This window comes from Choloepus didactylus, chromosome 8 (assembly GCF_015220235.1).
Source record: "Choloepus didactylus isolate mChoDid1 chromosome 8, mChoDid1.pri, whole genome shotgun sequence".
NCBI classification, from domain to species: Eukaryota; Metazoa; Chordata; class Mammalia; order Pilosa; family Megalonychidae; genus Choloepus; species Choloepus didactylus.
Genome location: NC_051314.1, coordinates 143,198,987 through 143,226,507, shown reverse-complemented (window position 1 = coordinate 143,226,507; position 27,521 = coordinate 143,198,987). Strand labels below are relative to the sequence as shown.

The 27,521-nt window shown below is 41.0% G+C and overlaps 1 protein-coding gene across 7 annotated transcripts in view; it reads left to right on the top strand.

The window, feature by feature from the left end:
* Positions 1-27,521, top strand: part of BEND7 (BEN domain containing 7) — an 86,537-nt gene that overhangs the window by 12,891 nt on the left and 46,125 nt on the right. For all 7 annotated transcript variants that reach the window (XM_037846721.1, XM_037846718.1, XM_037846720.1 and 4 more), the window contains 3 exons: positions 15,252-15,554; positions 18,116-18,238; positions 21,704-21,969. In XM_037846721.1, the coding sequence (XP_037702649.1) occupies positions 15,252-15,554; positions 18,116-18,238; positions 21,704-21,969 (692 nt within the window). The remainder of the gene's footprint in view (positions 1-15,251; positions 15,555-18,115; positions 18,239-21,703; positions 21,970-27,521) is intronic.

Genomic DNA, 27,521 nt, shown 5'->3' with positions numbered 1-27,521 from the left:
GCTGAAGAGGAGGTATGATCCTTCAGGAAAGCTTTTATAAGACATTCACATAGAACAGGGGGCTCACCAGGTCTGGAGGATTAAGGAAAAGGAGTCTTGAGGAAATGACATGTAAGCTGAGACCTGGTGAATAAGGATGGAGGTGGGGAGAGGGGGCAGAAGGGGCAGCATGCATGGGGGCCAGGAAGTGAGAGCCCTTCCAAAGACCTGGATGTCTAGGGCTGAGGGTCCCTGACCACCACTAATTAGATTCTGATTTAATTGTTTTGACGTGAGGCCTGGACAGTGGTACATGTTAGAAGTCCTCCAGGTTTATTAACGTGCAGCCACCAATCCAGAACAAGGGGGAGGTGAGGAAAGAGCCTAGCTGGGAAGCCAGGCAGCCAGGACCTTGTGAGCCTGTGGGAACGGGACTCTAGCCTAAGCAAGTTGACTTCCCAAGGATGGGTGTGATGTGATCGGATTGGCAGTTTAGAAAGAGCACTCTGGCTTCAGAATGATGTACAGATTGGAGGGGAGCAAGACTGGCAGCTTTTGGCGCTGTCCCCATCAAGTGAGTGGGAATTGGGGGAAGTAGAGGGGTTCAGAAGTAATTTAGAAGTTACAATGAGCAGGGCTCAGTGATTAATTGGCTGTGGGAGGGAGCGGAAGAGGGATAACACCTGGGTTTCTGGCTTGGACAGCTGAATTGGTGTCATTTATTATGGCTTGGTAATAGTCTGGAAAGAAATATATTTTGGACATGATTTTAAGGTTACTTTTGAAATGTCCAAGTGGGGCTGCCAGAGGCCATTGTATCTATGGGTCTGGAGCTCTGAAGTTGGGTCTAGGCTGGAGGAATAGATTGGTGGGTTGTAGGTCATCATGAAAAATGCATTTCTTCCTGTGAAGCATGATCAGAAGTTTGAAAGCCACTGATTTCAGCTATGAGTACCTTGCCCCTAGAGATTAGGTTTACTTAGGGAAAACCTCCACTCCCCGGGTGCAAAGTTAGCAGAGTTTCTTGAGGTCCTTGGAAGAAAAAGGCACTGCGAAGAATCCCTTTTTCATCGTCATTAATATTCTTTACATTGGAGATGAAACTGTGCAACAGCATATGTATTCAACTTTCAATATATTAAAAATTAAAAGGAAGAAATGTAAAGCAGCAGGTACTTAATCATGTTCCTACTAGCTGATCCATGATGTTTATTTGTGTAAATTAACATCTCAATAGAGAGGGGAGATTGGCTTCTCTGAATTAGCGTTCTTCTAGAAATTTTCTGCACGGTATGGCAAAGGATCAGTATTTTAAATTATATTGAAAAGGATTGTTTCTTTCCAAACAGCAAATTATAAACATTTTATCTTTTATGGAGTAAAGCAAGATTTTGGTTATAATATTGTAGGAATTTAGAAGCAGCTCTTAATCTACAATCTTTTTATATTTTCCTGTTTATATTGTCAGTCTTTGAAGACTTTTGCTTTATGTTTCAAAGGAGCATGAACACGAATACATTCTTATTCCACTTTTTCCAAGTTTTAATCTTTAGCTTTTGTGAAACTAACAGGATTCGCTTAAGCTAAGTTTCCAATTCAAAAGGAAATATCTGAGCCCCATTCTTCTTGGTTCGAAGCAATACAATTAAGTCCTGAGTCCTGAAAACAAAATATATTTATTTTAGGACAATTATTATGCAAAGTCTACTCTTGGAGATGGTTTTAGGATTGGTTCATCATAGTTGAAGGCAAATAAAATAGTTTGCATTCATTTTATCATAATAAAGCTAGTTTGGTTCAGTGACTTCATTGTTTCTCTTATGTTTGGTAACCTAACTGGGTGGTTAAGGGGCTAACTAGTTCAAACAGCACCCAGCACATGTCATGACAGCTTCCTGGACACCGTACAGCCTGATCGTCTTGTGAATGGAGCCCTTCCGGCCATTCAGCTAGCTACTTGAGTTGTGAAGAATGGGGGCCTCAGAGACGGAGGGATCCAGTTCAGAAAATATAAACATCCATGCTCCTTCCTCTTAGCTTGTTGTCAGGACTAACCGTAGAGAGAGCAGTTGGCACATAAAATAGAAAGCACTCCATAAATGGTAGCTTTAACGCATTGCCCCCAGCCTCGCCAGTGTATCCAAATTTCTTTTTAAAAAGACATGATTTGTAGGGAATTTCAAGAGAATATGATCATTGGCATGTATTCCAGGAGTTGCACACCCTACCGCACCCCAGCAACCTCTTTTCTTGACTTTCTTAGGCTGCTTTCTTTGGCAACCTGTTAGTCATTCCTTCCCAAATTCACCCTTGTTTGGTCACATTATGAAAGATGTTCTCATGTCCAAAACTGCCACTGTCAGTTGCCTTATACTCAACTTTAGAATACCAAAGGGAAAAGATAGTACATAACTCTTCCAGAGTAATTTTTTCTTCAAAAAAGTAATACATATTCATTTCAAAACAATGAAGTTAAAATTTATAAACTTGACAACAGAGTATATAGTAAAACGTGAAGGGTCCCTTCCTAATCACACCCTCTAGAGATAATGACTGTTAGCGATAGTGTGTATGCGTGCAAATATTATATGTATTTTATTTTACAAAAAAGGAGAATGGAATGATGCTATATAAATGCTTTTTGCAAACTGAATCTCCATTTATTCCATGTGTATTGCGTGCCTAGCTTGAGCCAGGCAGAATGAAGCCCTGGTCATCTGGTGGTGAGTGAACTAGTCTGCACTCCGTGGAGTTCACGGTGTATCTTGCACATACTCCCAAGTGACTACATAAAGGTCTATTTCATTTTTAAAAGATTTGTAAAGAGATGCCTTGATACTGCTATAAAGATATACCATAATTTGTTTATTTAATCCCCTCTTGATAAATATTTGGATGGTTTCTACATTTTCAACTTGTAGAATAATGCTGTAGTGAATATCCTTACGGATATATCATGGATTCTTGTTTGACTATTTCTATAGGATAAATTCCTGTACGTGAACTTGGCCAAATTCTACTCCAAAAAAGTTTTGCCAAATCACACCCCCCAATAACAACCTTAGAGTAACTCTAACCTTATGCCGTCACCAAAAATGGGCATTATAAATCTATAGTCTTTACCAAATTAATAGACAAAGAATTTCACATTATTTAATTTTCATTACAATGACAAATAATGAGATTAAGAGATTTAAGATATTTATTGACCATTTCTTTCTCTTGAGAATTACATGTTCAGGACCTTAGCCCATTTTTCTATTAATAGTATTCAGCTTTTTAAAATAGATTTATAAGGACTCTTCTGTTCATTCAAGAGTTTATCTCTTTGGCTTGATTATTTTTTAACATTACTTGAAGTGATGATTTCAGACCTTGTCTCTTAATGGTGGGTGGAATTACACATCAAAGGGACGTTCAGTTGGGCAGCCATGTTATATTTGTTACAGGATAGAAGTTTCTGAGTTTCTGGCATAGTTTTTCTCATCATTGCTGGAGTGATATTCTTGTATGAAGCATGCAGGACATCACTCTTTCTATTAGAATTTTCCAGGCTTTGAATTGGTGAGGATCGTTCAGAGGTTTCAGCAACCCAGACACCAAGAGCCAGAACCTGGCTGTAATCTTTTATTAAACTGGACATCTTTGGGCCATGGGGCCTTTGTAAATTCTCCTGATCATTTAAAAATAGAAATAAACTCTGTCTTCTGAAAAAAAAAGAACATCTGGGGAAGAGTAAGTAGGTAAATTCTTTGAATTGGTTTGTTAGTTCTAGTTGTGTCATATCATTCTCTTACGAAGAACCCTCCTTGATTTCCTGTCACTTTCAGAATACAGTCCAAATTCAAGGTCCTTTTTTTTTTTTAACTTTTTATTTTATAAATGATTTCAAACTTACAGGACAGTTTCAGAGAACTCCAACATATTCCCAGCCCCCAGACACTCAAATCCACCAATTTAACACTTTGCCACCTTTGCCCGCGTGTGCTTGTGCCCTCTCTCTCTCTCTTTCTCTCTCTCTCTCTCTCTCTCTCTCTCTCTGTCTTCTGAACATTTGAGGACAGTTTGCACACATCATACTTTTTGAACACATAATGCTTCTCATGAACAAAGAAAGATATTTACTTCTGTAACCACTTTAAGTGCAGTTACCAAGTTCAAGGAATTTAATGTTGATAGAAAGTTTACATTCTATATTCCAATTTTTTATGTCCCAATAATGTCCTTTTGAGGCCTTTCTCCTTCATTCTTAGATCTAATCCAGTATCATGTATTGGCGTTTGTAATCTCTTTAGTTTCTCTTTTGTTTTTTTTTAAATTTTGGAAACATGTATACAACATAAATTTTTCCATCCAAACCCCTCCCAAGCACAGCATTCAGTGGGTTGAATCACATTCGTGACATTGCAGTGCCCTCAGTGACGCCATCCATTGCTACCATTTTCCCTCACTCCAAGCAGAAACCCTACACTCATTTTGCATGAACTCCCCATTGCCCTGTGCTCCACCCCTAGTAAGCTGTACTCTGCTTTCTGTCTGTATGAATTTGCATATTCTCTGTTATTTTCTTTGTGGTTGCCATGGGGCTTAAATTTGACATCCTAAATCTGTGTTAGTTTCATTTTCTTTGATACCCACTTAACTTCAGTAGCATACATAAACTATGTCCCTGTACCCGTCTTCCACCTTTATGTATTTCTTGTTACAAATGACATACATTATGAGTCCCAAACTATTTATTTGTCAGTATCTTTTATGCATTTGCCTTTTAGATCCCGTAGAAAGGAAAAAAAAATGGATTTACAAATAAAAAATACAATAGTGCTGGTATTTATATTTACCCATGTCATTATCTTTACTGGATATCTTTATTTCTTTATGTGGCATTATTCAATTGTCTAGTGTCTTTTCCTTCCAACATGCAGGACTCTCTTTAGCATCTCCTATAGGGCTAGTCTGGTGGTGATGAAGTCTCTCAACTTTTGTTCATCTGGGAATGTCTTAATCCCTCAAGTTTGAAAGACAGTTTTGCTAGCTACAAAATTCTTAGTTGGCAATTTTTTGCTTTCAACCCTTCAAATATCTTCCCACTGCCTTCTTGCCTCTATGGTTTCTGATGAGAAATTGGCACTTAATCTTACAGAGGTTCCCTTGTACATGACATGTTGCTTCTCTCTTGTGGCTTTCAGAGTTCACTGTTTATCTTTGGCATTCGACAGTTTGATTATAACATGGTATGGTGTGGGTCTGTTTGGGTTCATCCTGTTTGGAGTTCATTGAGCATCTTAGATGTGTATATTCACGTCTTTAATTAAATTTGGGAAGTTTTCAGTCATTATTTCTTTGACTATTCTCTCTGCTCCCTTCTGTCTTCCTTCCCTTCTGGGACTCCCACAAATTGTGTATTGGCATGGTTGGTGGTGTCCCACAGGTTCCTTAGGTTCTGTTCGCTTTTCTTCATTTGTTTCTCATTCAGCTCTTCAAACTAAATGATTTCAATTATCTTCTCTTCCAGCTCTTTGATTCTTTCTTCTGCCTTCTCAAATCTGCTGTTGAACCTCTCAAGGGAATTTTTAATTTCTGTTACTGTGGGCTTCAGCTCTGTTTAGTTCCTTTTCATAATTTCCATCTCCCTCTTGATATTTTCATCATGTTCACCCATCACTGTCCTGATTTTCTTTAGTTCTTTATGCGTGCTTTCCTTTAGCTCTTTGAGCATATTTCAGGCCATTGTTTTAAGTCTTTGTCTGGAATGTCCCAGGTCTGGTTCTCCTCACTGATGGTTTCTAATGCTTTAATCTTCTCCTTTGCCTGGGCCAGCACTTCCTGTTCTGTGACCTTTGGTTGAAACCTGGACCCTTTGATGTTTTAATGTGTTATCACTGAGGCATCTTTTTCTTAAGCTGCTTGTATCCAGTTAATATTATGCTTTCCTTGAATGCCAGGAGCCAACCAAAAAAAAAGGCAAAAAGAAAGCCCCTTTTCCTGATATGAAGATAACCTATAAGAGGACACTCCTTCAGGGCTTATCCATGAGCTTAGAGAATAGCTCCAGGCCAAAGCATAGGGGCATTCATGATCCATTCTGTGCATGCCTCTTGTCTTAGACATACACCTGTAGCCTTAGGAATTCCCCATTTACATGGATACAATTGTCCCCTCTTCCCTAAAAACAGATTCCTCATGGTCTGGGCACTGGGCACTGCATATACTACAGCCAGCAATCCCATGCCCCAGACAGCATGACTTGTTTTGCAGGAGAGCATGGGAGCCACCTTCTAGACACAGAGCAAGTCCTGCGACAGTGAGTCCCTCAAGCCACCACAGACAGACTGGACCAGGCATACATGCTCCCTGTACATGCCCAGGGGTTACTGTGCTGCCTCCAGAACCAGGACCAGGGATCCACACTGGCAGTGCAGATCAGCTCTGAGCCAAGCTAGGGAGAGGTTGGGGAGCAACCTGCCAGGGGCCAGCAGATCCTACTGCTTTTAACTGGCCTTTTTCTTGATTCAGCACCTGCCTTTTTAACTGCAATCTTTTAACTGTTTTCTGGAATTTTTAGGAAGATGTTTTTTCCCGTTCTTGCTAATTGTTCGTAGCTTCTGTGGAGCTCGGAAGCATCTCACCCCACCATCTTGATGAGGTGATGCCAAGGTCCTTCTCTTTTTTACTTTGCCCCTGTTCAGTGCCTTAACTCCAACTCAATGAGCTTATTCACCATTGCCCACTTTGTTTTCTTCCTCCCTTCAAGCTTTGTTCAATGTTACTCCCTTTTTTCACTTCTCCCTCCAAAAGTGGCATGGAAGCACCCTCTTTCTTTGATCAACTCAGATCCTACCCTGTTTGTGAAGCAGCCTATAATCCTCCCATTGAAAAGGATCTGTCCTCTCTTCAGTTCTCAAAATGTTTGTAGTTTATGCAATTGCTAAGGCATTTTTCATATATTGTCTTGTTTTGTCTGTTTGATTGTGGACACTATATTTTATGCATGCAAAGCAAGTGGAGGGGAGCAGCATTTAAAAGGCCAGCTCCCAAGAGGCATCCCTTGCTGTCTGTAATGGTCCAGCCCACCCTTCCACTGGCCCCATGCTTCTGAAACTGGCAAACCCAACTTTGGGCACCTAGTGTGGGTCTAGGACTAGGGGAAGCTGCACATCTTCTGGTGTGTCAGCTGCCTTCCAAGAATTGGTGACTGGGTATTGTTTGAAAATTAAACCCAGAAATAGACTACAGGATAACATTTGCATTAATTTTTAAAGATAAAACATAAAGACATCAAAGAACATTGTTTGCTCTTTATTCCTTTCTTAAGACTTTGCCCCCAGACTTCTCAGATATTTACTCTCCTTGATTCCTTAAGTGTTCTTTGAGGGAAAAGTGTGAGAAGCCGCATGATGACCTAAAGCTGTCCCTTACTTCATTTCCTCGTATTTCTTTGCTCCTTGGGCACTGAATACCTGTCTCAAGTCTGTTTTGCTCTTTTTGCTGGGAAGGTCTAGTTGACAGCTAAGACCCCCTGGTGTTCCCTCTCAGTACCTGGCCTGGCTTCACTTCGTGCCCTGGGTGCAGCTGGCCTGCGCTGGTTAAGCATGCCCACCCTTTTGCTGGAAGAGGGTGTTCTTTGAGTCGCATGTGCATTCTCTTTTCTCCCAGGCCAGCCTGTAAACTCCTGAAGGGAAGAGACTGCATCTTACGTTTCTTTCTTTAGTCACACAGTGTCTCTCAGTTAGTAGTAGTACAGTAAATATTTACTGATATTATCTAAAGAGATTCAAAGAAATTTAGTTGTCCTTTAAATGGAATGTTATGTGTACAAGTGGGCTGCTTAACTACTTCTCTCCTATAATTTTCAGTGTAACAGGAGCCTCAAAACACGTGGCAGTGCGTTTGCAGTCTAGATACCCCTCACCGTCGTATTTGATTCAGCCGCTTAAAGGACTGTGGCCACCTTCTTGCCTTCTCTGTTCAGTGATGTTGCTCAAGCCCTTGGGATTCTTGAAGCTATTCCAGGACTGTTTCAGGAATCTGGGCTCTGGCACATTCTATTCAACAGAGCTTTGCTTTTCTTTATTTTCTGGGTTTCCACTTAGGATTTCATTTGCAAAAAGGTCCCTGTGCCACAGGCTGATGGTTTTCCGACAAGTTTTTGCTGCATCTGACCTGCGTGTCCCCTGTGCACGTGGCTGTTTTCCCTGAGTGCAGCTGGAGGGGACCTTGATGGCCTCTGCCTGCTGACTGGGGTTTGGATTGAGCGTGCCAAACTCAGGTCCTCTTGCAGCCCTGAGTTGACTTCAGATGCCTTTTCTTTTGAACTCATTTGTTGAGGTTTGGGTTGAAAGAGCTGCACCATGAGCACGAAGATCTCCGTCTCCTCTTTCCTGCCTTTCTCTCACTGCCATCAGCAGACAGGCTGTCCTGCAGTCTTCTCTACAACACGGCTTCCTGCCAGCCCCTTCTCATTTTGGAGAAGAAATATCTGGGCCATTTATTGTAATCCCAGTCATCTTAGTGTTTCTTGCTAAATTTTAATTTTTGTTTTCTGTTTAACATGTTTCTGAAAAAAATGCAAGACGTTTTAAAGCATTCCTACTGTCGCCTCTTACTCTTCTTGATGATCTGCACTTCTGCACCCTGTTTCTAGGATTTGTGAACTGGAAGGGTTGGCTCTTAAAACCATATGCTACCCAACCTTCAGCCTGGAAGCCACATTTTCAATCCATTTTTCCTTGTCAATAAAGAACAGTGTCCTACTTATAACAAACTGGAGTATAGTTGAAGATAATTGTCACTATCCCAACTCCTTTAACCTTTCCTTGTTCTTTTCACCTTTTTGTTGGTTGACTTTTTCATGATCTCCTTAAATTTCTCAATAACCTATTTAAAACAAAAGGACAAAACTGACATGGTACTGTAATAAAAGACTGACCAATACGGAATACAATGGAGGAATTGGGCCTCAGTTCTGTAAGATACTCAGTTCATTGGTGAGGTAAGTGCTGAGTGTGGCACTCTGGCTAATGGGTCTGATGTTGGGGGAGGGAGAACGAGGTGTCAGAAATGATCCAGGGTGAGGGACTACCCTGAATTCAAGATAGAGAGTGCAGGATGGATAGGTTTCGACCCATTTCACCAGCTCGGTAGCAAACGAAGTCATAGCTTGCCTAATATTTAAATGATTTTTTTTTTTTGCACTGTCTATGTGCTAGGTAAACAGGAAATTCAGTATCTCTCTCTAAGGTGTCCTTCTGCCTCCTGAATTGTGGACATCAGAGGCTTACTCAGTCCAGAGGGGCCAGCCTACCAGTGGACTAGGAGTGAAGTACTACTGCTTCATCCTCTCCAACTGAATTTCCAATTGCCTGCTTCATCACAACTAGGCTCCCCATCCCCCCACAGCCTTCCTTCTCTAATTCTCATCAAGGTGTCAGTCTCCATTCAGTCACCCAAGCCGGAAACCTGGGACTTATCTGTAACTGGTTCTTCTTCTTCATGTCCCAGCCCCATCCCGCATCCAGTTAATCACCAAGTCACCTCATTAGACTTCTTAAATGTCTCTCTCCATTTCCACCCCAAAATCCTGGTGCAGACTGCGATAGTCACTCACCTAGCCTTTAGCAATAAGTCTGACTGGTTTTCTGGCCTCATACCAGTTTCACCAGAATTTGTTTCTAAAGGATATATCTGATTGTTTACTATCCTAATATTAGAAGAGATCATTGATTTAAAATTACCCTGAGTGATAACTCATTTTCTCCAGAGTGAGATTTCTTCTTCCTTTACCTAGCATGTAGGGCTCTGAACGAGATGGCTTCAATATACATTTCAACTTCATTGCCTACCACTTCTCCTTATGAGTCTTAAACTCCCGGAATGGTGTGCAGGAAGAAGGAAGATGGCACAGCTCTGTGGCATCAGCCTCAAACAACAGGGAACTTCTTCCTGAGACTGGAAGAGTAGTGTTTTGGGGAGCCAGAAGAAAGCCAAGCCCCACCCTCCCTAGCCCCAAGGGAATGGTAGATGAGTAACTTTTATGCAGGGGGCTTCAGAAAAGCAGTGCTGGGACTTGATGGTTAATGGGTACAGAGCTTCTGCTTAGGGTAATGGAAAAGTTTTGGTAATAGATGGTGGTGATGGTAGCACACCACTGTTGAAAGTAATTAATGCCACTGAATTGTATATTTAAATATGATCAAAATGGGAAATTTTAGGTTGTAATATGTTACCAGAATAAAAAATTTTAAAAACCATTGAACTGTAAAACATAAAGATTAAACCCTAATGTAAACTACGAACTAGTAGTTAATAGTCCAATGATAATATCGTTTCATCATTTGTAACAAAGGTACCTACTAATGCAAAGTATTAATAATATGGAAAACTAAATGTGTTGGGAGGGGTAATATGGGAACTTTGTACTTTCTGCATGATTTTTCTCTAAACCCACTGTTGCTCTGATTTAAAAAAAAAAAAAAAAAGGTTTCCTCAGGGGAGAGCCAACCTTTAACTCTGGCACTGAGAAAGGGCCATCCACAAATACTGGGGGACCTTGAACTTAGGAGTTCTAGAGTGCACAGGTAAAAGATATAGGGGTCAATGGTCTGGGAAAAATCAGGACCATTTTTTTCAGAGCAATAAATCAGCCTTAGGGCTTTGGAGTAAAAGAGGATGCAATTGGGGAGGTGAGGTGGCGGTTACCTTTCGTTTGTGCCAGGTGATCTTTATGATCCCTGTAGCCTAGGAGATGCTTGATAAATGTTTGTTGAATGTATTATTTCTGGTACTTTCTCATCCTATTCTATCAGTATATTGTTTATTTGTAACTTTAGTTTTACATTTAATTCTACTGGACTTCATTCTGTTTATGATAAACTACTTTTGTTTTTTAGAAAGGTTTATGGAATGCTTACCATTTGTAGGGCAAAGTTATGGTGACTGTTCTTTGTGAATCTTCTTCATGATAAGAAGACATGCATAGATAGACTTGCAGTATGCACATAGAAAGAACCTCTCTCATTATGTTTCTGTGCTGTCATCCTTTTTCTTTTGTTATCCCAGATTTAATAATCAGGCCGTTCTCTTCTCCAGGTTAGGGGAGATCATGTATGATGGCTGCTGGGTTGTGCTCATACTTAACCATATCATGCAAGGCTAAGTCTTATATAAATTCTTTGTGTAAAGGAAAGTGGTGTAGTAGAGTCTTGCAATTTAATGAAGGGCAGGATTCCACTGCAGTCTGTTTTAGACTTTGTCCACAGTTATAGTTTAGACTCAACTCTCAGAACGATCTCAATTAAGGTTGTTTTACCTCTAAGGTAGCCTCGTGGCTTGAACCCATTTGTTTGTTTTTCCTAAATAGATTCAGCCTCCTGGGTTTGAGTGTATGGTGAAGACATAGAAGGGCTTAGAAAGAAGTCAGGAAAAGTGCCCAGGTTTTCTGATAGAATCATGTTTCTCTACATAGTTCATTTGCTCCTGAGCTCCCTTTTCTTGGTATTTATACATGAAGAAGACATTGACTAATCAGAGCTGAAAAGACAAGTAGAAGTCAGCTGCTGCATCAGATCCCAATGTCTTACAGACTTTCCAGTATGCTGTTTATAATAAGGATTTGGGCTCCACACGAGATGGGAAAAGCCGCCTGTTCTGAGAAGGATGTATGTGACCCGAGAGGCATCAGGTGCTCCGTTACCATCTTAGTGATGCACCGAGACCTGCGTCCCTCTTAGACTACTTCTGTGTACCACTGGGATTATGCATAGCATAAGCTGCCTCAGACTTTCCTTATGTGATGTTGGAAACTGAAGTCTGGGAATATCAGGGAGCTGGTCTCATCTCAGGTAGCAAGTTAGCACAGTTAGGACGTGAGCCCAGGTCTTGGGAATCCCAGCTCAGGCCTTTTCGTGGCACCACGCGACCATTTGCCATCTGAAATTCCACCAGCTTGCCCTGCGTGCCTCCTTTCAGTACCCACCACCTCCCACTTTTGGCAGGCAGACTCAGCCTTCTTGTCGCCCTTAATCAAATCTTCAGGTCTCATCTCTGACCTGTGCTCCAACTGCCCCAAAGTACAAGAAGCCTCCTTGCTTCTCTCTGCCAAAGCCCACCCTTCCCTCGCTCTATGGTGAAGCCAGGTGGGATTTCCCGGAGTGATTGCCCCAGCTGCCTCCTCCTGTGCTGGTTAAAGGAAGGACAGTCAGTGAGCCCCAGAGACCATTCGCCAAGGGCCAGGTGTCTCTTCTAAGAGGCTTTCCTGCCACACCTTCTGCAGCCTTCCTCTCACGCCCCCTTCCAGCCTGCCACAGCCGCCTGCTTCCCTTGCCGTTGGGCGCCATGGGCACCCCTGGGGCATCGTCTGGCTGGCCTTGGCCTCCTGCTGTACCCCTCACAGCACGTGTTTCCTCCCCCTCAGTCCCCAGCTCTTGGTTTCATTGTTGCTGCTGTGCATTTGATTTGAGTTTTGTGGGTTTGGTTTTGTTGCCTTTGGGCGAGGTATTGGCAGACATTGTAGGGGCAGCCCCTTTATGCGTTCTCTCCTCTCCTCATCTTCACCTGCAGCTTGGGGCCCTGGTCTGCAACATGAAAATATTAAGTAGGCAGAACTCCAGTTGTACTTTCAGGCTTGTAATGTTCACGGGCATGAGTTCTGGAACTGTGAAACTAAAGCCATGGCAAAGCAGATTTGCTTGCAGAAAGTTCCAGAACCCGTGGCACTTTTTTCTTTGTCCTAAAGGCAGCACTATCTGCACAGAGGAGGTGGAGCCTTTGAGAAGAGTAGTATCCCTTTTCCTCTGAAGGGTCAGGGTTAGTGAGGGGGAGGACGCTGGCGCTGGCTCGAGAACCACCGGGGAGGGTGTGCCAGCCCCCGCCCGCCTGGCAGGACTCTTTCCAGAGGCCAGGTGGGAAGGGCACAGCAGCCGCCAGCTCGTGCCCGCCAAGACCAGGCTGCCTGCCGCCGTCCACGCAGGCGCAGCTCACCTCAGATGGAAAGGATGTAGGGTGAAAACCATGCCCACAGTGTGATCCTAGCCAGCCAGTAGAATGTATGTTTGGATGCTGATTTAACACTGCATTTGCTCGTACACTCATCTTTTGGCTTCCCTCTGGGAGCTCTTCCAGATACACCTTGTTCCATGGACTTCTCAAGGCAGCTGTAAATTTTGCTCACTCTGCATTATTTAAATCATCCTTGGTCTTTCATTCTCATAAAATCTGGAATATGATTTATTGTTACCATATAGTAATTTTCACAGGTGTTTTTATTTTATAATTGTTCTATTAGAGAAGTTGTAGGTTTACAGAAGCATCATGTAGAAAGTACAGCGTTCCCATATACAGTCTTCATACAGTCTTCGCTCACACAAATTATTTGCCTTATTATTAACACTTTGCATTAATGTGGTGCTTTGTTACCATTGGTGAGAGAATATTTTCGTTATTGTACTATTAGCTATAGTCCATAGTTACTTTAGGGTTCACTCTTTGTGTTGTACGGTCCTATGCTGTTTTGTTTTTTTTTTTTTCAGTTTTTATTCTAGTAACATATAGACAACCTAAAATTTCCCAATTTAACCACATTCAAATTTCCAATTCAGCATTGTTAATCACTTTCACAATGTTGTGCTACCATCACCACTGTCTATTACCAAAACTTTTGCGTCACTCCAAACAAAAGTTCTGTACCAACTAAGCCTTAACTCCCAGCACTGCTTTTCTGAAGCCCCGTGCATGAAACTTATTCATTCTGCTATTCCCATGGGGTTGGAGAGGGTGGGACTTGGCTTTTTTTGACTCCCCAAAACACAACTCTTCAAGCCTCATGAAGTAAAAATAGTTTTATAGCAAAATAAAATATTTCTCCTCTTTAGCATATACCAACACATAGCGGTATTGTAAATTTGGAAATCTGTGTTGTGTTCACCCATGTTAGATATTCCCCCATGTCAGATATTCACCCATGTCAAATATTTAAAAACAGAATTAGTATTTTTATTACCACTTAAATTATTGAAGATACTTATTTCAAAAGAAGGTATAAAATTTTCCTTATATTCAGAAGTATTTAATATATACACTAATGAGTGAAATCTCTCTTGACTGTGTAAAGTATCTGGGTTTATTGTGCAGTTACCAGTCCTGCGGAGGAGTCAGACTAAAATGATGCTAAGTGCATTAAAACAGCATTATATTAAATGGGCTGTATTTATTTGCAGGAGCTATGATTTTCTTATAGATATTTTCTGTTGAAGTCTTTTCCTCATAGTGTAAATTTCAAGCATTTAGTATAGTGATTGCATGGGTGTGTATCTGTATCTGAGATAAGATTTTTATTTTTGCACCCAGATTTAAAAAAAAATCCATTTCTCTTCATCTTTATGAATATACTGGCTGATACACAATTTAAGGAGAGAGTATGTTTGAAATTGTTCCTAATAGATATCTGCATCATCTAGTGTTATGTATGGGAAATATTTTATATCTGTTCAATTTCACAGTCATCTTTCAGATGTTAAGTGCCCTCTAGACAGTACCGAGATCCCTTAGTTAAAAAAAAAAAAAAATTTCCCTGGAGGTAAAAGAAAAAGAATCTTTAAAAAGAAGTCAGCGTAGGTACAGTGAAGTTCAGAAGCAGCCTGTTAGCTTTTGCACCTAGTACAAAGTGGCCTGGCGGAGGAGGTGCCCATGGGTCTGACAGACGGGCAGGGCAGCCAGCAGGCGGGGAGGGGGCGCCCCCACCTGCCCATGTCAGGTGGAGCAGAGCCCCGCCATGAGTCAGGCACCAGGAGGACCAAGCCCTCCTTGGAGAAGGTGTCCCAGCAGCCTCGCCTGCTCTGTGAGGAGGGGACCAGGGGACAAGTGCTTGCCTTGCACGGTATCGCCTTGGGCCTGCCCCACTGCCACCACCAGGGAATGCTGCGCAGGCCGGGCTAGGGCTCTGCTCAGAGTCCCGTCCTCCGTCTTCTGTCACTCTCACTGAGAACACGCCTCCAAAGGGAAATTTACTTTTGTCTCAGATGAAAGACAGGCAGCCTCTTCACTGTGAGAGAGGTCGAACAGAAAGGGATTTAAAAAGAGATGCTCCAGGACTATGGTCGATTTCTTCCAGCCATAGCCATTTCTCCTGCCTTTGTTATACATGAATTACTTAAGTTTCTGGACACGTGCACCTGGAATCAGTAATCTTTCCCATTTCCAAGGAAGGGGTTTTTGTGTAGTGGGTTGTTTTTTCTTTTGCTAATTTGCAGTGATAACTCTGGTTCTGTTTTCATTAGGAGACGAAAGCATGGAAATTAAAAAACAAATTACAGGCATGAGACGATTACTGAATGACAGCACGGGGAGGATATACCAGCGTGTCGGCAAGGAAGGAGAGAAGTTAAAGGAAGAGCCCCAGGAATTGGATTTCACCTGGCCTCAGCGTTTGAACTCCTCTGTTGAGGCCCCTCAGAGCCTCCGCCCCTCTTCAAGTGGTGCCTGGAATGAGTTGGCACCCCAAAGTGGGCAGTTCTCGGGGCAGTATGGCACCCGCTCTAGAACCTTCCAGAGTCAACCCCCTACCGCCGGGAGCTCCAACGGTACGGTTGTAGTCAGGCATTCAAAATGCACTCATGGGTATTTGTCTTGAACATGTTTTTGAGTTCAGTATATTCACCCTCCCTTAATCACCTGCCTCAGCTGAGTTATTTTTAAAAGACAGGGACAGTAAAAAGGAAAAAGTTGAAGAGTATAAATGACATAATGAGAATCAGGACAAGACTGAGAGTCTGTATTAGAGGTAAAGATTTCTTAGTAGAGGTTTTAGTCCTTTAAGAAGTTTAGCTGTCATTTGCCAATATACAGATATTATTGTTGACTGAACGCCAGGGCAGAAAGTGCCCCCGTTTGTCGTTAGAAGAAGCTCGCAGTCCTGTGGTGTATTATTAGTATACCCTCTTGCCTTCTTCTTCGCTTATATTCATTATCGCAAGAATCAGCCAATTAAAGGAAGACTGTCAACCTAGGCTCCGGTGACACCTTTGACCTCTCATCCCAGCTACTGAACCGAATGAGCCACATTTTATAACTTGCTTCTTTAGGGCTTAAAATTATTACTTTAAAGAGCGAGAGTTCCTTAATTTAAATTTCTGACTCTTAAGAGAAAAATCAAATGGCAAACTTATTTTAAAACGTAGGAAATTTTCCATCCAGTCATAACAGAATGTATGTTTTTCATTCTAGAAATTATGTGTGAATGTACAGAGCTATAGTTTTCTCAGAGAACAAGAGAAAATAAAAATGTACTTAGGAAGATGCATTTCACTTTCCTTGAAAAATTAAGGATTTTTCTCTATTTTTATTTCACTGTCTCTGTCAAAGAGAACTATTTTTGTTGTTGTTGTTTTTTAATCACAGTTCACAGTGACAAGTTCAAAAGCCTGGAAAGCCATCCTGAGATATTGCAGGTGGGACAGCCAAGGACCCCGCTATCTTATCTTCTCTTTCTCTCAGTGTCACATAAGCCAGTGTCAGGCTCACCTGCTGGCATGCTTCCAGGTTGGAGGGAGATGGCCCTTTCAAGGCTCCTCCATAAAAATAAAAAGTTCTCTTTAAAATGAGAAAATGATTTATAACAAGTTGAAAAGGGTTGGTTTTGTCCTCTGAAAACGATAAAGATAGTGCTTGGAACAGTGATGAGGAATATTTTGTAAGGTCCTCCTAACTCTATTGCCATGGGAAAAACAATAAGGAAAATAAAATATCCTTAAGCATGGATGAGGGTAGACCCCATATTAATAAATTTTGGGTAAACAGTTTCTGTTTCCCAGGACACAACAAAGACAGTGGATTTACTTTGGAAAATGCTATTAATATTATAGTAAAAGTCCGAAACATAAATTCCCCCATATCATTTTGAAAATAGATCTTTTCTGTTTATTACTTGCATATGTTAAACAGAAATGCATTTTATATGTAACCATGACCACTTTGGTATTTCATTGGAATCATTTGCAGTTTTAAAGTTGTCACATCTTGGTTTGCCACAATTTTGAATTTAAGTAATTGTGCTACTCCAAACATTATCCTGTCTTTAAGTATTCCATGATTTTTCTATAGTGAGTTTTCTCATAGTGTACACAAATAATGCATATTGCAGAATTTAAATTACAATTAGTACATAATAAGAGGTATAGTTGGAACAAAACCGCAGAACTAACCTCTTTCACCTGGGAGAAGACTTAAGTGATAGCAATCTCTTGAGTGGGTCCATTTTAAGATATTAGGGGTGAATATCTGCTCCAGAGGGAACTATACTGTCAGAGTAATTTTCTAAATGTTCCACTGCATTCCAAGGACAACAGAAAAGTATTCGTTGACATGTAAGGAAACACAATAGGAGAGTTTTATTAAGGAAAAGAGGTTAAATTTAAACAATGAAAAAGGAGACTAAGGTGAAGGAAATGTGAGAAATGGGAATAGATAAAGATGTAGAATCTTCCTTATTAAGTTGGAGAAAGGCCAACACACCAACACCCTCTCCCCCAGCAAGTTCAAGTCTATCCTCCTTGCTGCTCCCACCTCTTCCCTCCCCCTCTGCGTTTCCCTACCCCACGCACGCCTCACCAGGAAAGTATTCTAAGAGTTTTAATTGTGTTTACTGTTCTTAAGTTTGAAAATAACATGCTTAATCTTAAAAGTATTTTTTAATAGGCTCTCATTTAATTCTTAATATAAACTCTTACGACATACACAGCTACCAGGTCCATAAGGCTGTTGTCAGAGCTGATGTTTCTTTGCACAATAGCGTGAGCGTGTGTATGAATTTTCCAGTATAGTTGTCTGCAGCAAAGGGGTCTGACAATAAGGAGGCCTGCTGGGACAGTGCATTGTGTTCACGTGCTCACACAGGCTCCACGGCCCCCAGAACAGCATGCACCTCTCAACACAGCCCGGGTCATTGGATAAAGACAGACCCCAACATTTAGATTGTGAAAACTAGTAGGTACATTTTCCTTAGACACAGTTTCGTAATACTGCTCATGCTTCAAAATCATGAGGTCCCTTCTTTTTTTGACTCTTCATGTATGTGTATATATATATATAGATTTTTTTTTTTTTTTTTGGTTTAGAGTATATCATTCTTTTCTTTCATGCTTAGGAGAACTTCCAGTGGTGAATTCATCAGTTGGCTCAAACTGCTGCACTTGTAACTGCCAGTCAACATTGCAGGCCATTCTCCAAGAGCTCAGGACCATGAGGAAATTAATGCAGATTCAAGCAGGTACAAAGACCCACCTTGGAACAAGTCCTTTGATTTTTAGTGCATTTCTGACATCTTCAGTTGGGATGTTTATTGTGCTTTTATTATTTAGTACTCCCCACCTTGCCGTCTTGAAGTGCTCTTTCAAATATCCATTTGCTCAGCTTTTCCACAACGCATTTTTTTCTTAAGCAAATCTTTTTTTTTTTAATTGCTAACAACTCAACTCATATACTTATGTACTCATACTCAATGTACTTCATCCCATGATCTCCTCGCATTTCACAAATGTCAGTTAGTTAAATTTTGGAACAGTTATACATGAAGGTGGGCAAAAATCTTAAGCTTATTTTCGTAATGTGAATCAACAAGGAGTTTCAAACTTCAGGGACAAAAATGAGGACGACTCATCGTTTTACCTCCTGAGTTGCCAGTTTGGGGGTGGTGTGCATCTCGACCACCGCTACTATTGCCTGCTGCTCTGGAGGCTTGCTGTGATGCTCGGGAAGCCCCCCATCTTTATGCCATGTGCACAAGCCCCTCAGGAACCCAGGGCTCCACTGTAGACGATGTTCAGGAACGTAGTAGATGAGATCTGGGACCTCAGGTCTGCGCGTGGATTTTCTGTCTGACATTCAGGATATAGCGGCTTTATTTCTGACAGCTCAAAGACATCTCATGTTTTGTCTTCTTTATTTATGTGAGTCTTTTTTTTTTTTCCACACTGTTGTTAGGCAAGTCAAAGAAAAGAAGAGCAGTGAATGTGTGGTTTGGAGTGGGGGTCTTGGCTCTTCCTCTTAGAGCCGTGTGTCTTCTCTGTAAGTGGAGTATGAATACCTAACTCATGGGGCTGTTGTGAAAATAAAATGAGCTGTCAAATGTAAATGCACTTTGTAAAGCATGATATAGCAAAGCGGTTTCATGTATATTGTTATAAAGACCATGGAACATTTCATAGAAGTCTGCAAGTCTAGGTCTTTATTATAGTGGCTCACTTGTCCATAATTACGGAGGGAAAAAACAAATTCTTTTTGTCACAGGCACAGAAAATAATAAATCAAGTTATCTGGCCATTCCTCTTGTCAGGGAAAACTGTTACTTCAGCTTTGCCTCCGGCAGGAAAACAGACAGCACAGCATGGCACTCCTGCCATTTCATTGTCAGGGAGCTCGGAAGGTCATCGTTGGGAAACTGTTGCTCATGCCATTTGGTGAATTCTAGTAAAATATTAATATTTATTGTGTGGTTTTGCTATAAAAAGCTTATTAAAAGCTTAACTTGTGGACATATCAGCCACCCAAAATCACATTAAAATAAGGGGAGCAAAAGGCTCTCTGGAAAGCAACATTTTTAAGTCCTGAATTTGGTTTTATCCCAAGGAAAAATGAGCATTTTGCTCAAGTCAGTAAGCATTTGACTCACCTTGTTCCCCCACAATAATCTGTGTTATTAACCTGGCAAAGGTTAATGTTTCCTAAATAAGGAGCTCAGAGAGAAAGGTTACTTTATTATGTACAGATTCTTTTCTCAGAGGAAGAATTTGTTAGCACTTAAGAAAATATGTACATGAAATTGTAACGATTTATTTTGTTATTTAAGCTCCTTATTACTGAAATGGCAAACTACAAATTGCAATCATTTAAATCCATGACTGAAACCTTTTTAGTCTATTAAGTAAATGCCATTTTGTCACCGTGTTTTCTTTTCTGAACCTTGGCAGCTTAGGGCAGTAAACTAGTCCAAAGGGTAGTTTATCATGGAGGATAAAACTGAATAAATTACTTGTCTTTAATTTTTTTTAAATTTAAAATTTTGTGTTTTGTGGGTAGATTTACTTAAGGTTTATTGCCTATAAGACTTAGATTTAGAAAATTTCACCTTTACTTTAGGGAGAAGACTAGGGATAAGACCTTAGATACAGAGATGGGGCTGTGTCTAGACTTGCAGAAGGCGAAGAAAAACTCAGATAGTCCCTGTGTTCTTTAAGCCAAAAACATTTTCACTTTGGATTTAGATTAGTGAGGCTTAGAGAGGCCTGTGTTCTGGACCATCCTCATCAGAGCTGCCTGGAGACGTTACCTTCGGGGAAAATTCAGAGAGAACAGGGAATAGTTCTCAACTCTGACTGCACATTAGAATCACTTGAGGAGTTTTTTAAAAATGCTGATGTCTGGGCCCCACCCCTGGAAATTCCAGTTCCTTTAGTCTGGGGTGGGACAGAGGCACTGGAATTTTTTTTAAAGCTCCAGGGTGAGTCTAAAGTGTAGCCAAGGTTGAGAACCACTGAGCATGAATAGTTAAAAACCTTTCAGTGCTCATATGCAGTGCAAATATTATGTTTCCAATATTTTAAATTGCTTTCCAGTTGGGGGGTGAAATATCAAATTCATGGTGTAAATATTCTTTATTTTCAGAATGATAGGAAATAAGTAAGAGGAAGTGAAACCTTTAGTTTTCATTAGACTTCTATTTGTAGGTGTATTTTTGTAAGAAGCTGGAATATCCTGTGGTCATATTTCGTAAGCCATAGTAATACGTGAGGATTGAAATAAAAATGCCATATTTTCCTACTAACTTTCCATCAGAGTATTCTTGAAGTTAACAAACATTACTTCTCAGAGTGCACTTGTGAAAACTGTAATTGTCACACTTGGTTTCTAGAAGCATATAGTCTCTATTAGTTCCTAGCCCTTTTCCAGTGCTTTTCATCTTGGGACTTGCGCTGTTTCTGGATTTTACTAGTTTGCTTGATTGGTACAGAACTGTATTATTTCCATTTTTCAGCTACATAGAACTGAGGTACAGAGGAAGTGGCCTGGTCTGAGACCGCTGGAACACAGTACAACAGATAGGGTTGATCTATGGAGTTAAATTTGCTTGGTGATGAAGGGGTTTTAGGATCTGATAAGTGAATTAGGCTTTGTCCACATGCTCATTAGTCCCTATTACAGAGTCATTCCAAACTGTTTCTTTGCATCAGACTTGCCCAGATGTTCAGCATTTCTCACTCTGTCCATTTTGGCACCTGTAAATTGTTAGCAACTGATCAGTTTAACCCCAAGTGACAGTCGAAGTAGTCCTGAAGTTGGCTTACTAGAGAGCATGGAGACCTATGCTTCAATTTAAGTTCTGGAGTTCTCATTTATATTAAAATGTCCTATGATTTATAAAATCATGCTAACATGTTTCCTCATGGCTCATGATCTTCTTCCGTTGAACCCAGCAGTAGCCATACTCTGTAATTATTCCCTGGCCTTTGGAGCAAAGTTTTCTCTTGGGTGTTTTCCTGCCTTTAGAGTGCTAGACCACTCCAGAGCCTGCCTTTGGTAACCTTTGGTCCGCTGTGAGATTTACTGTGGTGTGCTTCGTTTGCGAGCAAGCCTCATTTCAGTTTCAGTTCGTCGAGCATGTGGGTAGATGCAAGCTTTGATACTTTCCTAAGTCAGACACCGCCGCCTCTACCATATTTTTGTTTATTGTTCACAGTTGGAACCCAAAACAGACAACAAGCCCCAGTTTCCCTTATGTGCTCCCAGCGAACTGCTGTCTCACGCAAGAGAAATAAAAAGAAAAAAGTGCCCCCAAAGACTGTGGAACCTCTTACTGTGAAGCAGAAGCCCAGTGTGCTACAAATGGAAACGAAGACAGCGGTGGCCTCGGCGCAGTCTGCTGTCCACACTGCTGAGCGCCGCGCCCCAGAGGAGGACCGAGCCGTAGGGTTTGGCATTGTTCTTGAATCGCCTTCCTCCGATGTAAGTGGATATTTCGTGGCTGCAGACTCTACTGTGATGTAACTTTCAGGAATTTCATAGTATTAATACATCTTCCCCTTCACTAATTTTGCCCCAGGAAACTAGAGAGATGTGCAGAATGCACGGGAGCGTGGCGATGGGAGGAGGACTAATAATTTTCTTTTCGTAAAATCTTATGCCTTATTTATTTCAACATGTTTCCATTCTATTTCTCTGAAGTTAAAGAGTAAGGAAGTAGATAATCTGTTCACTAATTTCTTTAGCATTTTAAATTTTGAAGTGGCAGTTTTCAATTTCCTCAGTGTAGAGAACTAAAAGAACATAATTAAATCCTTCGTAGATGAGCGTAAATGAGCAGGACCGTGCCGATAAAGTCACACCTTTCGAGAAACACAAACTAATAATAAAAAAGGAGCAGTCGTGCTAATTCTATTTTATAGATGCAAGCTACACTGCTAATTAGGTTGCAGCGCCGCTGCCATTTACACTGTGTAATGATAGGTTAACACTCTGCAGAGGTTTTTCTATTTTAGTATCATAGCTAGACTGTGGTTGCAGTACAGATGTTTCATGACATCTAGGTAGCCATCCAATTTGTTATTTCATATTCATATGACCATTAATTAATTTGCTCTATTTGCAATTGCATACTGTATCTACAGTATCTTTATTTAAGTACATTTATGTTGTGAACCCCAACTTGTTGGGAGATTTCTTAAAATAAACAGGAATGAGTGATCTGTTATTATCAGATTGCATAGATGAGAATCCTGTTGAGCCTCCCAAAACAGGGCTATATAGGATTGGAGTTTGGCCCTGCCTTTTTAACTTTAAATAAGAAACAAATGGCTGTTATTTTTTAAAAGTGTTCTCTTTTAAATTATAGAACGTTTGCTGGCATATATCCACATTGGGTGTTTAATAGAGGGAGGCGACAAAAATAATCATCTTGTTACTTTTCTAGAAGAGAAAAATCATTTGAACTTTTACCCAATCCTTAGTGTTAAAAGAGTGTTTTTATCTGTGAACCTTTCCTACTGTTGTTAAGAAGTTCTTCTAAAGTAAAAAAAAAAATATTTAAAAAAATCATTGTATCATGTTGTTACAGCAACCAAAGCGTTGGTTCATACCCCACATAGGTTACATATTTGGAAGCAAAGGAAAATTATTCCACAACACAGTGTATGTTCCATCCTAAGCAATTTTCATAATACTTTTAGATTTTCCTTGAATTACAGATAGGTATTGATGTATCAGGAGCAATAATTTGAGTATAAGCCATTCCCAAGTCAGCTGGTCTAACTGCTAATGGCTGAACTCTCTCCTTTTTTGTTTTTGAGCTCTGAGCACACTTCAGAGATAAACCGAGCAAGATCTGATAGAAGCCTTATGTGCATCGGTTCAATAGAATAGAATAGAATTTTTATCTTTACCAGTATCAGTACGACAATTTTAATTATATATTGTACAAAAAAAGTTTTACTTTGTAGCCATGATTAATTTTACTAACAAGAACTATTAAATTTGGTAAAGCACGTTTAGAATTGTCTGTGAAAACTCAATTATGTGCTGATTGTCTTTGACTGAAGAATAGCATGCTTCTACAGAAAAGCAAAAAAAAAAATTGGATATTATCTTTACATTATCTGGCTGATATACCCTTGATTCATTTATTCAGCAGAAACCATGACTGCACCTAGGGACCCTGTAGGGACCCTAAGGACAGTGCTCCCTGCAGCAGTGAGATCAGCCTGCATGGACCTCAGGGTGAGGGTGGGGGTTGACTCCCTGAGGCAAGGGGGCCCTCAATGCTAAGGCATCCAAACCGACGTGCCCTTTCAGTCTTCTATTATTTCTTAGCCACGAGCCTTTTAAAATTTGATGTAAGCCCAGAGGGGAAAGCAGAAACTATGTAATAATCTTATAGGAACTATTCTGTAAAGTGGATTGCAGAAAATATAAGAGGGTGGGAATTGTGTTGTGAAGAAGGGCTCTGGAAAGTACCTGGCACCAGAAGGAATAGTTCCAAAGTTGTAGGTTTAGACAAGTGGTCCAGTGTTACTAGAATGGTGTCTGCTAGAACTGGCAGCAGGTAATGATATGTAAGTAGGATGGGGCCAGAGGAAAGCCTTCTTAGAGCATGTGAAGGCCTAGGGCTGCTTTCTTGTTGGCACTAGGGAGCCACTGCAGGCTTCAAGCAGAGGGATAATCCGGTCTGTGCTTTAGAGTGGTAAATGGGCAGATGGGTGCTTAGAGATGTTAGAGACAGACAGAGAGACCATGAGGATGATCCCAGTCTGCCAGGGTCTGTACAAGGGCAGGGAGCCTGGAGAGGAGGAGAAAAGGAGAGGCATTTAGGAGGGACCAACACAGAAGACCTGGTGACGAAACCCCCACATTGCTGTCTTGGAAACTAGTTTGGCTGCTAGATGGCATTGGCTTCCCTAACTGAAGCAGAAAAAGAAAGAGCAGAAGCAGACTTGTTCAGTTCTAGAAAGGAAGGGGACGTACGGATAGTATGTTCAAAATGTTCATTAGACATTTGGAGCACAGGAGAGAGACTAGAGCTAGAAGCAATGAAAACATTGAACATAAAACCTATACTTTAAATTGCCTAAATATAAAAAATTACTGTAAAGTTGTTTTTGAATTCCCAGTGTATTAAGTAATCTTTTTACACTGTGACTCATAGTGTCACACAAATGCAAATTTGTATGTCTGAGCACAAGCACAAACATGAGACCCCTGTGGGCTGTGGGTCGTTCAGATAGCCCGCCCATCTCCTGACTAATAGTGATTATCCTGCTCAGACGCAGAAAACATTCCACTCGAACCAGCTAAATGTCAGCACACCCTCAGCTTGTAAGCTACAAATGATAAATAACAAATGAGAAAATCCTATTGCAGTGCCTGGCGCATAAAAGGTGCTCAATAAATGTTTTTTATTTAGACTGCAAATGACAAAACCATTCCAATTGCATTAAGTACAATATACAGAATAAGCTTATGAAACATTGGGTCTTAGACTTGGCTTTCATTAGAACCCTCTCCTCTCTAACTCTCATTTACTTCTTCATTCCTTGTTCCTTCACTCTCCACCCAACCCTTCAAGATTCGAAACTGATTTGAATAATCCTCCATTCTAGAACTTTCCATCCTGTTTTATAATCATTTCCTTCCACCCCATCTTCTCAAGGGCATGTCTGTGGAATAATAATATTTGTGTGCCCCCCTGTGGTAAGTGAGTGATCTCATTTAATCCTCACAACTACTCTATAAGGTGTTATGATTGTCTTCACTCTGTAGACAAGGAAACTGTGGCATAAAGCGTGCACGTCGCCTGCCCAGGTTCCCGCAGCCAGGCAGTGCTGACACTGTTCCCCACCAGGTCCGTGGTCGGCTCTCACCCCCTGCGCTGAGAGGCTCTGGGTGCCCCTTCCAGCGCAGTTCGTGTACGTGTAAATAAACGCCTGTGGAATGATGATTCCACAGCAGAGAACGGGAAGGCTAGGCTGTGGTGTTCAGTCTGCGTGGGTGAAGGTGTCTGGTTTAGGGGTGGTGGCTCTGAGGGCAGACTGCCTGCATTGCATCTCAGCTGTCTGATCCCAGGCAGTGGGCCCAGCTGCCCTGCCTCAGTCTTCTCGCTGTGAAATGGGGGCAGTGATAGTGCTTACCTCAGAGAGTTGGCTTGTGGGAGGAATTAAATGAATTGATCTGTGTGAAGCACTCAGAACAAACAGTGCCTGGCCCGTTTTAAGCACTCAATAAATGTTGGTTCTTTTTTTTAACTTTAGTAGTCCTGGCTAATATTTTTTATAAGGACAGGTATAAATATTTGTTAAATAAACCTACATGTGGTGAATAAACAAATACACATGGACAAGTAGTGTTTTTAAAGAGGGAGTAGCCAGATATGTTTCTCTTTGGGGGCAGGATTATCTGACCCATTTTAAGTTGGCACACTAAATAATTTTCAAGCCTAAATAAAAGCAGAAACCCCAAACCAAATTTCAGATTTAAATACAGTGGGTAATTTTCTCTTTATGAATTTGCAACCCATACTCTACTAGCATTCATACAAGGCAGTTGTTAATTTTTCACGGTCGGTATTTTTTCTAGTCAGTGGATATATTGATTTGTATTTTTCAGGGCAGAGATACACAAGGCCTAAATTGTTGTTGTTGTTGTTGTTCGGTTGGTTGGTTTTTGGCTTTGGTGAAACAGATCAGTTTTTTGAAATCTTTTTATGATAAATTTTAATAGTAGAAAATGGTTTTCTAATTATTGTAGTTACCATGAATATTCTCTGATAATCCTAGATTATACGCATTTTACAATGATCATGAGATAAATCTACAGGTGTGCATCAGTTAAAGATAATTTTGTTAATGTTTATTTTATATCATCCTTTTAAAATAATTTATAACGCTTTGGTGTTTTCAACAGAAATAGCTTCTGAATTCAGAATCTCGGTTCTGTAACACCTTCTTAGTACAGTAGATAAAGTGATTGGCTGAGGTCTAATAAAGGCAGCCAGTCGAGCAAGCACTTCTTCATTTGTTCACTGATCCACTGAAAGTGAGGGAGGTGGGATGTGCCTACGAGCAGCAGTCAGAGCAGACTGCTTGGGCCCCAGTCTTCGCTCCTCACTTATCAGCTGGATGATGCTAACCTCTGTAAGCCTTAGTTTTCTCATCTGCCAACAGGGGGAGCAGTAATAGGGTGAGAATTAATGAGGAAATCCAGGTGATGTGTGTTAGCCCAGGGTCTGGAATAGAGTAAGTACCAAATAAACGTGAAGGTTCATCGCTGTTTTCCAGGGCATGCTGTAATAAATGAGACAGTCCTTACCCTTTGTATGGCAAGGAGCATTTAGGAAGAAAAAAACATAAGCAGCCTTCACGGTGGACCAGGATGTGACTCTAGTGCAGGCAGGCAGAGGCAGCCTGGGAGCTGGGAAGGCAGGAGCTCTCCTCTGCTTGAGGACCAAGGACAGAGCCTCCAAGCTGGGCCTCTGCTTAATGCAGCTTCAGCAGCATCTTGATGGAAGTGGCAGTGGTTAAAATCTTACGTGTCAGACATTTCGGCTCACATTTCTTTACCATAAATCAAACCCTAGATCTCAGAGTTATTAATTTACCACCCGAGAGAGGAAAAGCTAAGAACGTCTCTGAAAGATTTTGGAACAGCTCATTATGCAAGTGCATAAAGAAATTTTCAAGGGGCCAGATTATAATGTCATTTCTAAAATTAAATTTTTAGTCCTACCAAATTTTGTCAATTAAGAAAACTAAAGAGTGGACTCTAATGACTTGTAAGTTTTATCCTGTACACATTAAATATATGCTAGTGAATAGCTCCTCATGCGTTTTGATAAAGCTCTCCTTTCTACAGAGCACCCACCCTACAATATCAGTCTTGATGTGGCCCACCCGGTGTGGAGCTTCTGCCCACTGACACCCGAGATCTCCGGGCCTCCCCTGTTGTGAGCTGTGTAGAGGCCATGGCTGCATCGGCCGGGCCAACTTGAGCAGGCCCACGGCACAGCTGCC